Source organism: Plectropomus leopardus, chromosome 23 (assembly GCF_026936395.1).
Source record: "Plectropomus leopardus strain MGB_pleo_1.0 chromosome 23, ASM2693639v1, whole genome shotgun sequence".
Lineage (NCBI taxonomy): Eukaryota > Metazoa > Chordata > Actinopteri > Perciformes > Serranidae > Plectropomus > Plectropomus leopardus.
The window spans coordinates 20,055,969-20,068,850 of record NC_142198.1 but is presented as its reverse complement, the minus strand read 5'-3'; the positions used below and the strand labels follow the sequence as shown (position 1 = coordinate 20,068,850).

The 12,882-nt window shown below is 39.6% G+C and overlaps 2 protein-coding genes across 2 annotated transcripts; one reads left to right on the top strand and one right to left on the bottom strand.

Moving 5' to 3' along the window:
- Nucleotides 1–357: 357 nt before the first annotated feature.
- dthd1 (death domain containing 1) lies at nt 358–11,083 on the bottom strand. Its single transcript, XM_042512721.2, has 10 exons — nt 10,668–11,083; nt 9,678–10,188; nt 8,091–8,415; nt 7,371–7,550; nt 6,569–6,831; nt 5,454–5,609; nt 2,318–2,607; nt 1,411–1,661; nt 1,259–1,316; nt 358–678 (listed from the first exon to the last, which is right to left on the bottom strand). Exons 1-10 carry the CDS (start codon nt 11,059–11,061, stop codon nt 371–373), a joined length of 2,736 nt encoding a protein of 911 aa, XP_042368655.2. The 5' UTR covers nt 11,062–11,083; the 3' UTR covers nt 358–370.
- LOC148185730 (uncharacterized) lies at nt 3,786–5,306 on the top strand. The gene is made up of 6 exons (XM_088073121.1): nt 3,786–3,820; nt 3,915–4,083; nt 4,282–4,331; nt 4,454–4,579; nt 4,657–4,813; nt 4,890–5,306. Exons 1-6 carry the CDS (start codon nt 3,786–3,788, stop codon nt 5,088–5,090), a joined length of 738 nt encoding a protein of 245 aa, XP_087929247.1. The 3' UTR covers nt 5,091–5,306.
- Nucleotides 11,084–12,882: the final 1,799 nt, after the last annotated feature.

Below are 12,882 nucleotides of genomic sequence, written 5' to 3'. Positions count from 1 at the left end.
ATTTATCAAGTCTGAAGAGAGCTAGAAATCACACAGTTGAATGCTGACCTCTTGTGGATGAAAGTAAACATTACAACTAGCTCCTCTGACACAACCTGACTGAAAGCAACATTTAAAAAGTGTTTTTTCATATCATATCAATATATCAGTCCTTATTACCTTAGTTTATCATTCACTACTGCTCTTGTCTGTTTGTTTTTGATTTGTCTTTTAGTATTATTCAATCCTTCTTTAGATTATTTTATTTAATATATATTTTTTCTCTTTTGCCTGGTGTTCTTCGGGGATTGTGCTCTGTGATTTGGTTTGTGTTGTTGAAAAATGTGAAATTTATTAAACTTAAGGTCATTAAAAAGTAGCTTTTTAAATTTTATTTTAGTGATCCCTGTGTGGTGGTCGCAGCCTGCCGCAGCAGCAGCTCCCGGGCCAGGTCCGGCCTGCCGCTCTTCACTAAGCAGTGAGCCAGCTGAGAGGCTTTGGGCGTGTGCGGGGCAGCGGGCAGTCCCCTCCTCCACATGGACAGCACCTGGAAGGCCTGGGTGGACAGGCTGTCCCCGGCCCGCAGCTTCACCAGCTGAGCGGCGCTTCGACGGAGACGCAGGGAGAGAACCAGGAGAGCCACTTCCTCCTCTGAGAGCTCGCCAGACAGCCACAGAAGAAGAGAGTCTGACAGAGAATCTGCAGGACGGAGATGAAACATGGAGGCACGAAGTTCAGATTTTGTGTGTATAAGCTTTGTTTCTTATCATGTAGGGAGGGGATTAAAGACACAAAACAACAACGTCACACCAGGACATTTCCAGCTGTGTTTGATGCAACAAATCCAGGTATTTTTAGCCAAAACATGATGTTTTCCTAACGCTGACCTAAACCTCAACGGTTTTCCTGCAACATTTTTGTGCCTTTTTTGAAAAATTTCAAATTATCTGCTGCATATGAAACATACAAATTGGACTAATGAAATGTGAAAATGTAACATATATATGGTTTGCAAAATCCTTCGCTGCCAACATTATTTGTGGCCACTGGGTTGATATATAAAATCCTAAAAAGTACCTAACTGAATTCAAATAAAGCAGCAAAACTTTGCAAAAGTTTGCAAAAACTATAAAATAACTGTCAACAACATCTGCCAAATAAAAAAAAAAGTTTTGGGGAAAATACTATATTTTCATAAATGTAGTAGAGTAGGGGAATAAAGTAGTGGAAAGTGATAATACAATAGTAAAGTACAAGTACCTCAAAACATGTCACCCACCTGTTCCTTCGCACAGCTTTACTCGAGCCGTCATGGGCCGATTTATGGTTCTCACTTTCTAAAATGAAACAGAGTAAAATGTTACAAGAAGCTTTTATTGTGACGGTCAGCCTATTAACAGAAAGTATAATTTCTCGTGAATGTTTGTGCACCTTGGGTAACGTCAGAGACAGCTTACAGACGGGCTCTCCGAGGAGCTTTGTGTCCGTCAGCAACGCTCTGTCACCTCGCCACGCCAGCTGACCTCTGGTGACCTTATAAAACATGGCCGTGCCCTTGTAGTGCGGCGAGCTGTAGTTCCCAAACGGGTCCACTTCAGTGAGACGCACCAGGAGCTGATTTTTCTGCTGACTGTGGAAAGTGAGTCGCTCGTGTGGGATTTCATTTTGGTCGTTTTTGGATCCTGTTGTGAAACACGAACACATAAAATCTTTCTACTTTAATCAACTGAACTAAAATAAGTGTCATCTTCAAACCTCTAATTCACCATTCATAGCACACATATAACCAAACACAAAGTCAACAAAGCAATGATATGGGATTGGATATTAGAGAAGAGTAAAAAAGCAGCAACAAGAATGAACATAAAGATGCTTAAAATTTTTTTTTACATGTTCAAAAAAATCAGATCAAATCAAATGGGGACAAACACAGTATAGAGTGTAAGGTATAGAGAAAACCCACTTGATTTCTTAAACATGGAAAGAAGGCCGTGAGCAACTTGGGAAGAAATTACCCAAAAATTAGTTAAATTAATTATAAAAAGTACAAGAAATACAATAACACAATAAAAAACCGATAAAATATCAAATAAATAAATAAAAATGGAGAAAAAAACATTAAAAACAAGAGCAAACAAACAGGGAAATAACCTGAAAAAAAACCTCTAAAATATTTTGAAATATTTAAGATGAGTATAAAAACTTTAGCTTTTTTTACCTTTCCACCTAAGTTTTGTAAAAACAAAACAAAAAAAAAAAAAAACAATTTTGCTCGGGGTTCGAAGGGTTCAAGTCATGCTGATCCAGGTTTCAAAGGGTTAAAGTGGGCCAGCCTCACCTGTGGAGGTGATGTTGCCACTAAAGTGGAGGAGCAGCTGATCTCCTTCACACATGGAGATCTCCGATGAGGTCTCCGAGAGGCCGCTGAAGCCCTGCGCTCTCAGTTTGGACAGCTCCCAGCTGAGGTCTCTGCTGGGCAGGGCAGCCACCAGGACGGCGTGAGGCGCGTCTCGTCTCCTCTGGAGGGCGACGGTGACGGCGTGGCAGCAGACCGCCTCCTCCAGCTCCTCTGCCAGGCAGGAGAGACGACAGGGCTGCAGCGGAGAGAGGAGACGAACCACCAGGAGTCTGAGGAGAGAAAAGAGACGAGATTGTTTCTGAACAGAGAGAAGAGATGAGTCTGTTATCAGGGGCCTGAATACGGACGTAATATACTTAAGACAGAATACAGAACTCATATTAACTGCTGTACTTATATTCAGTTTTAGATAAAAAAGAGAATTACAGCACCAGAAAAAAAAGAGAAGTCATCCCTCTTAAAGGACCAGTTCAAAAGTTACAGCTATGCATAATATTAATCTTTTAAACACAGATAGCTTTATTTTCTTATCATAGGACCTCTTTACATTTTTACTATGTACTTATGTTCTGACGTAGTAATACTAAAGCCTGGAATTCAAAGTATTTAGGCCCCTTTTATCCATACAGCCTCTCTTAAACCCCTTATGTAAAGAAAAACTCGCTGTAAGCTCGGTTAGTTGTAGCATTTCACGTTTCTTGTCTTATCACGCTGCGCCCAAAGACTGTCGACATGAAAGACGTAAAACCTCGACGACGTGGAGGAGCAGCTGCATGAGTGGTGAGTACTTTATACTACTACACACTACTCTATACACTATATAATGTCTTGTCTATGCATTTGAATCGTTTACAAAGTGTGATTAAAGTGAAGGCTATTTTTAACAGAAAAAATCTTGCTTTGTGTAAAGTTCTAACTTTATATTACTGGATGTATTCTGTGCTTTTTTGGTGCTTTTTGGTTATTGTAATTGCATATTTGTATTTTTTTCAGAATCTAAATCTGTTAGTGGTTTAGAGAGATGATATAAATTGATTCACACTGGGTTTTTTTAAAAATTTCTGAATGTAAATAAGGAGCCAGAGTGCATTAAAAATACCAAATTAAAGCTTATTTATCAAAAATAAGAAAGCAAAAGATGATTAAGGACTGTTAACATAGAAAGGTAGAAAAGAAGCAATTCATTTTTCATATAACCTAATAAATATTGTCAAAGTTTGTATTTTAACAGTAGTTTTTACTAAATGTTGCAAAAAGTCAATATCAGTCCTGCTAGTTTCTGTGAAAATAGGAACAAATATGTGGGAGAAGTAAAACTTTCCTTAAATTTCCCAAATATATCTCAGATATTCTCAAGTGGTGTTATTTTGCTCTGAGCAAATGTGCTCATAAACATGTTTTCCGTTCTAGGTTTGTTCCCGCCGGCCCTCACTCATCAAACCTCTTCATGTTGAAGTTTCCACCCGAGCTTACTGTCCACAAGTAAGGATCTATGATTTTTTAGATTTTCAACACTTTTCTCCAAATATTGAATCCCACATTGCCTAAATTTCTGTCTTTCTCTCGGTCTGACCAGGGGCAATGTGCGCTACCTCGTGTATGTGTTTGGAGGACTCCTGATGACTGCCACAGCTGGGAGTCGCTGTGTGGACGTGGCTGTGTGGACTGCCCAAAACCCTGTTAACCTGCTGCATCTGACACACACACTCCTCAGACTCATGGGCCTCCGATACCACATGCATGCTGTGAGAAATATGCAGCCGTTAAAACTGCAATCCTGCACATGTGATTGTTGTTTTCTGCTAAAACACTGAAATACCCTTTATTTAAAATTTATTTAAGACTCAAAGGGCTTATTAAGTATTTTTTTCTTTGTTTTTTAAAACAATAAAGTGTAATAATCATCGTAATTATTCACCCATGATGGTTTCTGTATCTTGCAGGGAAAATCTGTGGCAAAACGAAAACAAAAAAGGATGTATTTCACTGACAGGTGCCAAGGAGAGTTAAAAATGACTTTTCAGTTCTCTCACATAATATTCATTTATTTTTTTGGGGTGAATTTTTTGTCTGCTCTTAATAAAAATTGTTTATTCTCCTCTATGTGCGATCCAGTTTCAACAGCCTCCTTGATATGACAACAACAACAACGCTGCACAGAACTGATCATTTCAAGGTTTTACGCTCATTTCCTGAGAAGCAAACAAACCCGGAGTCTGCTAACTGCGTCTTAACAAAAAGGTACAAAAAACAATTGTTTTGCTTTCACTTCTTTTAAACTGTGAAGCCTGATAGTGTCTCCTGCTTCTGTGGTTTAGATGCAGGATTTGTTACATCCTTATTTGTGGTGCGAGCTCCAAACTCGTTGTGACACTGCGTATCGGAAACAACAGCAAACTGAAAATCTACAATCCTTCAGATCAGCTGCAGTGGCTGATCAAGTTTAGCAGTGAGGCACAGGAGCGAGGACATGTGGTAAGAGACAAAGACGCTGGCATGTTAAAGATACTCTTAAACGTCTTCTTTTGACACCGTATTTTATGTTTTTCAGATTTTTCTTTTACTGGGGGGACAAATCGGGCAAATCAGCTCCGGATCAGACAGAAATGATGCTCCAAATGAGCGTCCCTCTACGACTCTGAGCCTTGGCTTGTCTGTGCTGTCTGTTGTCTTTCTGTGGATGTTTCTGCCTCATATTGCAGTTTTTGTCTTGATCTGTTTACTTTGGATGGTCCGACAACATTTCCACTGAGTGCTGCATTCACAGAGAAAATCATACAGGCTTTCATATCGGATTTACAATATTTTGACGCGAATCTCTTTTTGCAACTGTCTCTGTAACTGAGCAGCAAAGCTTCTAACAAGATCAGAAAACTATATTGCCTTTCCTCTTGCCGCCCTTCAGCGGCTCACTTGTTAGCTTTAGAATTGAATCTGCCTCACTGATATTTATCCACAAAGCACTCTGTGGCCCTGTGCTGTATATTTTAGCTACTGCTGCCATAAAACTGAAGTAAAAACCGGACTCCAAAACATTTCTCTGATCTTTTTTTGATCAAGTAATTCCATAAAGCCACCCCTCACAAACAGAAACAGAAGACATTATGTTGCAAACCTGTCAAAGTTCTCCGTCAGCTCAAAGGACACCAGTCCGTTTTGCTGGTTCCTGACTGTGACTTTCTCCAGGACGCTCCACTGTTTGTCTCTTGAGCCCAGAACGATCAGCAGCTCGTTGGACATCTCCTTAGACTTCACAGAGACGCCTAGAAATCTGACAGACATTTAACACAAAATATCTTTAGAACAAGACTGACAGCAAGAGGTTAGGTTTAGGCACAAAAAGGCACTTTGTTGTTTTTGGTGTTTGTTTGTTTGTCAGTTTAGTACCTACAAACATGCCCCAAAAATGTCCCAAACTCTCGGTAAAAATATACCTGTTGTTGCTGCAAACACTGATGGAAATGTCCTAAACTTTTGTTTACGAATACCCAGTTTGGTTGCTCCAAACACGGCTGCAAATGTTCTAAACTCGCGTTAAAAAATACCCGTTCTTGTTGCTACAAACATGACTGAATATGTCCCAGACTCTTGTTAAGAAATATCCACATTTGTTGCAACAAACACAGCTGCTTTGGTTGCTACAGATCCATCTGCAAATGTCCTAAACCTTTGTTAAACACCACTTTTGTTGCTACAAACATAGCTGTAAATGTCCCTAACTTTTGTTTAAAAATACTAAAATATTTAAAAAATGTTATTTTCACAACAAACACGACTGTAAATCTCTCAAACTCTTTAATGTTTGGTGCTACAAACATGGCTGGAAATGTCCCAGACTCTTGTCAAAAAATACCCGGTTTGGTCACAACAAGCGCAGCTAGAAATGTCCTGACCCCTTATTAAAAAAATACTTGCTTTTCTTGCCACAAAACAGCTGGAAATGTCCCAAACTCTGCTTAGGGTGGTAATAACACAGCTGGAAATGTTCCGTCCTTTTGTTAAAAGATATCCCCTTTTTTCACGACAAACACAACTGGAAATCTACAAAACGTTTAAACTTTTGTTCAAAAATAGCCAGTTTGGTAGCTCATATGCATGTAATCTGAACTATGTCACTTTAGAAATGTGGTACAAATGTATCTTATCAGTGGTTTGCAGAAACGTACAATGCCGACAGTTTATTCTGGTGCTTTTGCTGTCAGATATCTGGATTTTACTTCATTAAATCACCTCCTTCTGTGTGAGGCATGTTGCTCCCATGGTGGAGAAGCACTTTCAGGTCGAGTTCGGTTGTCGTCCTCCTCCCCTTGCTCCTTCGCTCTCCTCTTTTTTTCGGGGTTTGGGGGACAGGGAAGGGTGAGAGTGAGGGGTCGTCTCAGGGGCTGAGAGGACGGGTGGGTGAGGTAGAGCAGAGGACTTGTAGACACCACCGAGTGATAGGAATCACCTCTAGACTTGACGGCAGCCAGGAGGACGGCATCCACCGGCTGGACCTGAGACAGATGAGGAAACAGATGTTGTGCATTATTTAAGCTTCAGTTTGGACAGAGACGCCGTGTGATATGAAAATTGTTTCTTTTCCCACACTTTTGTTTTGCCGACAGCATGCTGTTTTATCAAAGAGAGCTGTGTAGAGCGGGAGCTGCTGGGTTTTTGACGTTAGATCAAGCAGCAAACTGCTGCGGTGGAGGTAGTTCACAGATGATTGGACTCAGAAGTCAATTCGAATATCGGCCGCAGCTGTTCATTTTTCTCCCTCACAGCAAACATCTGGAGAAAACTCAAGTCTGTGAATTATAAGTAGTAGATATGTTTGTCCTCTTGTTTTCTTTTTGTCTATTTTCCTCACCTAGTCTGTTTTTTTTAAACTAACTCAATATTTGAACTCAATATTTCACAAATTTACAAATTTTCCAAACAACCCACAACACAGCAAATCCACGAGTAAATCTATGATTGCTGTTTTAATACGCTTGTGTTAGAAGTAAAGTGGCAGACAGATGGGAAGTGATAAAAATCATCATTTCCGTACCATGGTTTGTGCCATCACTGGAGCAGTGAAGCATCCTGGGAGGTAGCTCAGACAGATTCGGGGGTCCATGTGGAGCTTGAGTGACAAACCCTTTGTGGGAACTGTGTAATTTTCTTTTTTAATACAGGAAACGACTGCAAACAGGCCCACAGAGTACACCCTCACCTCTGCAAATGAGCCCTGACAAAGACATAAAACATCAATAAAATCAATTTGACCGACACATTTCAATCATTTATACACAGAAAACAATATTCCCCCTGAAGTCCAAACCAAGGTTATTACAGTTATCTTAAACTAAACTAATAAAACGTGGTGTGAAAAAAAACATTTAAGTAAACAAATAGAAGTAAAGAACTAGACTTGCCCTCAGAAAATGCAATACCTGCTCTGAACTTCCCAAATCTCGCCCCTGACAAATATATCCACTACTAAAACTGAATAAATCATAAATGATAATAATAATAAAATAGTAATGATAATAACAAAAAACTAATTACAAATAATGAACTTATTTGAACAATAAAAACTAAACTGAAAAGATAAAAACTCTGAAAAACAAAAGTAAATGAAAGAACAACAAAAATAATACAAAAAATATATAGCCAGCAAATGTTATAAAATGCATAAATAAAAGCAACTTTTTTAGTTTATGGCATTTCTGGCAGGAAAATAAAGCTTCGTTTTTTTTGACACGCTGTAAATAAAACAAAACTTTACCCTCTGCCCTCCGTACGTGCCCTCTGTTGTCACAGGTGTGACGTAGCTCGCCCTCCTCTCCCCGTCAACTATCTTCACAGCCACATCCCTGTAGTTGCCGCGGTAACGTGCGCAGAAAGGCACAGCCACGGTCACAGGGAAGCGGACGTTTGCTCCGTCCTGAACTTTGACCCTGATCACTCTGCTGACCAGCTCCTCCGAGCCGCTCACCATCAGGCAGCTCAGAGTGTCGGCCGCCTCACATCTCAGGATTTCAGCCACACCTGCAGGTGCTCGGATAAAACACGGTGCAGCTGATTGGCTGTCCTCCTGTTGACCAGTGGGCCTAGAAATCATGTAAAAATAAAAATTTTAATACAGATCCTGCGGGTCTGCATTTTTTCCCTCCTGCTTTACTGAAAACAGCTGTTTTTGTTCTTAATGTCTGCAATAGTGGGAGGAAGAGTAATAAAAATTTTGATCATCTTGAAGCGACATTTCTAGTCAAAAGTGCAACCATCTTCTGAAATGCAGGGGCTCGCACATTTCCATATCATCCTCTCCCACACTCGGCCTCTTCCTCTGATCTGAATTTGTTTGGCGTTTGGACTAATCTGGGCGTTGACCTCGCAGTGAACTGTATGAAATAACCAGCTATGAGGAGACCAGGTGGTTCAAGCACGTGCACCCGCTCGCTTTGCACGACTGCAGGGATTTTGCTTCTGTATCAGCGAGCAGGGGAAATGAGGGGGAGGAAAGACATCATGTCCACACTCACAGCCCGCCCCCCCGTGCAGAATAAAGACCAGGATGCTGAACTAAACAAGTGCAATGTTACAATAATGTTCCATCTCATACTGTGCAGCCAAACATTGTTTGACTGACAAAAACTTTCCAAAGTTTTTAATGAAGATGTTTTGTTGAAAATTTAGGACATATGTATAAAATGATGCACAACCCATGTAGACTGATGATGATGTAATGATGTAGCCATAAAAAACATAAACTCCTGAGTATGAAATTTCAATCATCATGAAAGAACCCAGTTTTGGTGGCACAGAAATTGCCACCAATGTCTTCCTAGAAAAAAACTGCTTTTTGTGGGATTATCAAAACTGCAAATGCCACCAATGTCTTGCTTTAAAACAATTTTTTTTTGGTGACTCAATTACTGCTGGAAATAATGCCTGTAACCTCTTTTGGTGGCACAATCATCACTGAAAATGCTGCAAATGTCTTGCAAAAGAAACATCTACATTTTGTGACACAGTCACCACTGGAAATGATGCCAATAACTCGCCAAAAACAACTTCTTTTGGAGGTGCAGTTGCTGGAACTCCCAATGATATCTTGCTAAAACACTCTCTCTTTTCATGGCACAATTTCTGCTGCAAATGGTGACAATGTCTCACTAAAAAAACTCTTTTGTCAGTTGATCTGGAACGTACAAATGTAACGTATTTGTGGTCTGCAGAAACATTCAGTGCAAACACTTGGCATTGTATGGCAACTGGGCTGTTTAAATTCAGTTTGGAGATGGAATTGGATACTGCCAGTTTTTTGTTTCGGGGTTAATGGGATAAAAAGGGGATGGTTTTGTCACCTTACCTCACGATGATCCACTCTTTATTTGTCTCCTCTTTGCCTTTGTCATTTACCCCTTTTGTGCACTTTTCTGTGTCCTCCAGGAAATCTGTCTGACTTTCTGATGAAACACACTCCTCATTTTCAATCCCTTGAATTTTGACAGCTAATTCTATCCTTGTGTCTTCTACATGGTTGCAGTCAGAACTGCTAATTCTGGAGTCTGCTGTTTGTTCGTTGTCTTCTGATGGCATTATATGAACTATATCGTCTCCATCTTCAGCGCCCCGTTTACGCTCAGGGTCAGATTTGGTGTTGTCATCCTCAGGTTGTTCTGCTGTTTTTGGATCTCTTTGGATCTCTTGAAGTGCTGTCTCCTCAGTTGAGGCCTCCTCTGTGCATAAATTGCAGATTTCTTTGTCCAGCTTAGCTCTTAGTGCATTCAGTTTGTCTATAATGTTCTCTACGTCCTCCGCAACACTCCTAAAAGTTTCACTGAAGGAGTCTGAACAAAGTTTGACTTTACATTCTGTATCTGAAACAAAAAACAGACGCATTAAACACAGGCCATCGCGTTAAAGATCACAACAATAAAACAAAATGTTTACCTTTTTCAAGAATTCTTTCTTAATTATTTTTTAAATCCAATTATCTTATTTTTTTTTGTTCCTTATAACTTTTCATAAAGGCTGAGAAAGACATCAGTCATATCAACTGATGATTTTGATTTTGGGTATGTGGGTGTATGCATATATGTTTAATGAATTAGAGTGTAGCTTTAAATTAATAAAAAAGCTGGTTAATTAAAAATTCAGTGACTTATGGAGATGCAGTGGGATTAACCCCTTAAAAACCTGGATCAGCATCAGTTTTCTTGAGTTATGTAGAGATGCCTTTAACAAGCTATTAACCCCCTGAAACCTGAGCTAACTGGTTTGATTTATTTCCAAAACATGAGGAAAAATGCAAAGTGCAAGAAATGTAAAAAAAATAAAAAAAATAAAAAAAAAATACCTGTTTTGGTCTGATGTTGCTGATCAGTGCCCCCTGGTGGACACTTGAATAACATGTTAGCACACTCTGTGAGAACTGCTCTCCATGCTGTCACTCTGTCTGCATGACAAACACTCAGCTCCCTCAGCACCCCCACAACTCTCTGCTTCCACTCTCTCTCCTCCCGCTCTTCATCAGCACGTCTCCCTCTCTCTGCACCGTCCTCCTCGTCTCCTGCAGGACTGAGCATCTCCTCTCCTCCTCCTCCGCCTCTACCTGGTTCTTCTTCGGTGCATCTCCCACCCACTGTTCCAGTGTGATGATTTCTGCTGCTTCTGACAGCTTCCAGTCCCCGAATAGTGTCAGCCAGCACGTTGAGGAGTCTCTGCTCGCTCCTCTTCAGATCTGCATCCATGCTGTGCTGAAAAACACAACAGATCAGGGTCACAAGTATCCAATCCGGCCTCTTTGGTGCCCTTTTTTTAGTCCTTTCTGCACATTGCAAAACAAAATTGTAGTGAATAACGTGAAATATTCACTAAAAATCCCCTGCGTTCCTCTGTCCGTTTTTATTTTCGCAGCAGAAACCCCCTTGCTCGTCGTGTCCTTGGCATTGAGTGTGACTGTGTACAGCTTTCCTAGTTTACAGGAGCCAGTGCTGTATTTATATGGCTGCCAGCAGTAAAACATGTTGCCAAGGGGACCGCTGGAGGCGTGGCAGGGAGGGACAAAAGAGGAGCCACAGAGTAAAAGATCCACAGGAAGACAGAGTGCTGTCCTCCAGACGTCCCATCACTCTCTTCTATTCTTCTGTCACTCATTTTACGGCTTGTACGTCCAGACAGTAAAAGACGTCAGCGCTTTATGGTCACCCGCTTCTGAATCACCCAAAAAACTAATAATCAGTGAGTGACTTTGCACAATATTTTTTATTTAAATAGTGTCACTGGTTTTGACGGTATGTTGAGGAGGAGGTCATAGACTTTTTGTCATTTTCTGGGGGTGCATGTTTAATTTCTGGTTTTACCGTCCCAAGACATCTGTGGTCAAAGAAGTAATAAAGTTGGACTACATGACTTGGACTTGAGACAAAAATTTGATGACTTTTGACTTTATTGGAAAAAATCTAAAAAGTCTTTGCAACTGGACTACACAACAGTCTAAAAATACTTAATCATATTAGTACAACAGAACTGTATTATCAGGAAAAATGTACAGAAAGTATCAGAAGTAAGCAAAGTTCTTGTGCAGAATTGTTCCTTCTGGAATTTAAAAGTTGAATTGACTGAATTAACTTTACTGTGTTGATTTGTCATAGGAGGACAAGCTCATTTCATATTTGCATGTTTGCATGTTATTTATTTATTGATTTATTTGAGAAATAATATATTGCTCCATTATTTCTCACTATTTTCTGCATTAGGTCAACGTTTTAAAAAGTTTTTTATTATTTTTGAGATGCTAAATCATTATTTTGAGAGTGTTTCTCATTATTATGAGATATGATCTTGTTGTTTTAAACAAGTTTTTTTGGGATATTAAGTCATTATTTTGAGATACAAAGTCAATATTTTGGGAAAGTTTCTCATTGTTCTGAGAGATTTTGAGACAGTTTCTCATTGTTTTGAGATATTGTCTCATTATTACAAGTTTTTAGTCATCATTTTAAGAAAATGTCTCATTCACACATCACTAGAACATTAGCTTTGTTGTATTTAAGTGTCCCATGATCAACACCAGGACCCTGAGACTGGAACAGCTTAATGAAACACAAGCAGAATAAATTTGAATATTCACAACTTAACTTTTCCTACTGGAAAGTATCAACATGTCTTGAGTGAAAAGGCCTTTTATCTCAAACATTACGGTCCCAGTAAAAGCTGCGGCACTCTGTCTCCATCATGTGGCTGATCCTGCACACTGCATGCTGTCTTTTTATCACATATTTGATCACTTTTGATTTGGTCAGAAGCCATAGTATCCATTTGAGGAGGAAATAAACAACATAAAATTATCGAATATAATAAAAGATATAATACGTAAAAAAGATTTTTTTAAAAACAAATACAGTGCTCTATGAATGATAGTGAGGTTGAACTGTTAAAAGGACCTTAGGCCAAATCTGAACATGAAACTGAAGTTCAAGTAGACACAAAAATAACAAGAAAACCCCTGAGGCATTTTTTTTAAACAATTAAAATGCCTTTGAAGGCAGGAGTGCATCAAAGTTAGTTTT

Excerpts from the sequence above, each read along its gene's own strand:
- LOC148185730 (XM_088073121.1), top strand. The coding sequence starts at position 3,786 with ATGTTGAAGTTTCCACCCGAGCTTACTGTCCACAA. Across the intron at positions 3,821-3,914 it reads CCCGAGCTTACTGTCCACAA|GGGCAATGTGCGCTACCTCG; the intron begins GTAAGGATCTAT and ends CGGTCTGACCAG. Across the intron at positions 4,332-4,453 it reads AGGATGTATTTCACTGACAG|TTTCAACAGCCTCCTTGATA; the intron begins GTGCCAAGGAGA and ends TGTGCGATCCAG.
- dthd1 (XM_042512721.2), bottom strand. The coding sequence starts at position 11,061 with ATGGATGCAGATCTGAAGAGGAGCGAGCAGAGACTCCTCAACGTGCTG. Across the intron at positions 8,416-9,677 it reads AAAGAGTGGATCATCGTGAG|GCCCACTGGTCAACAGGAGG; the intron begins GTAAGGTGACAA and ends CATGATTTCTAG. Across the intron at positions 5,610-6,568 it reads CATGCCTCACACAGAAGGAG|ATTTCTAGGCGTCTCTGTGA; the intron begins GTGATTTAATGA and ends AATGTCTGTCAG.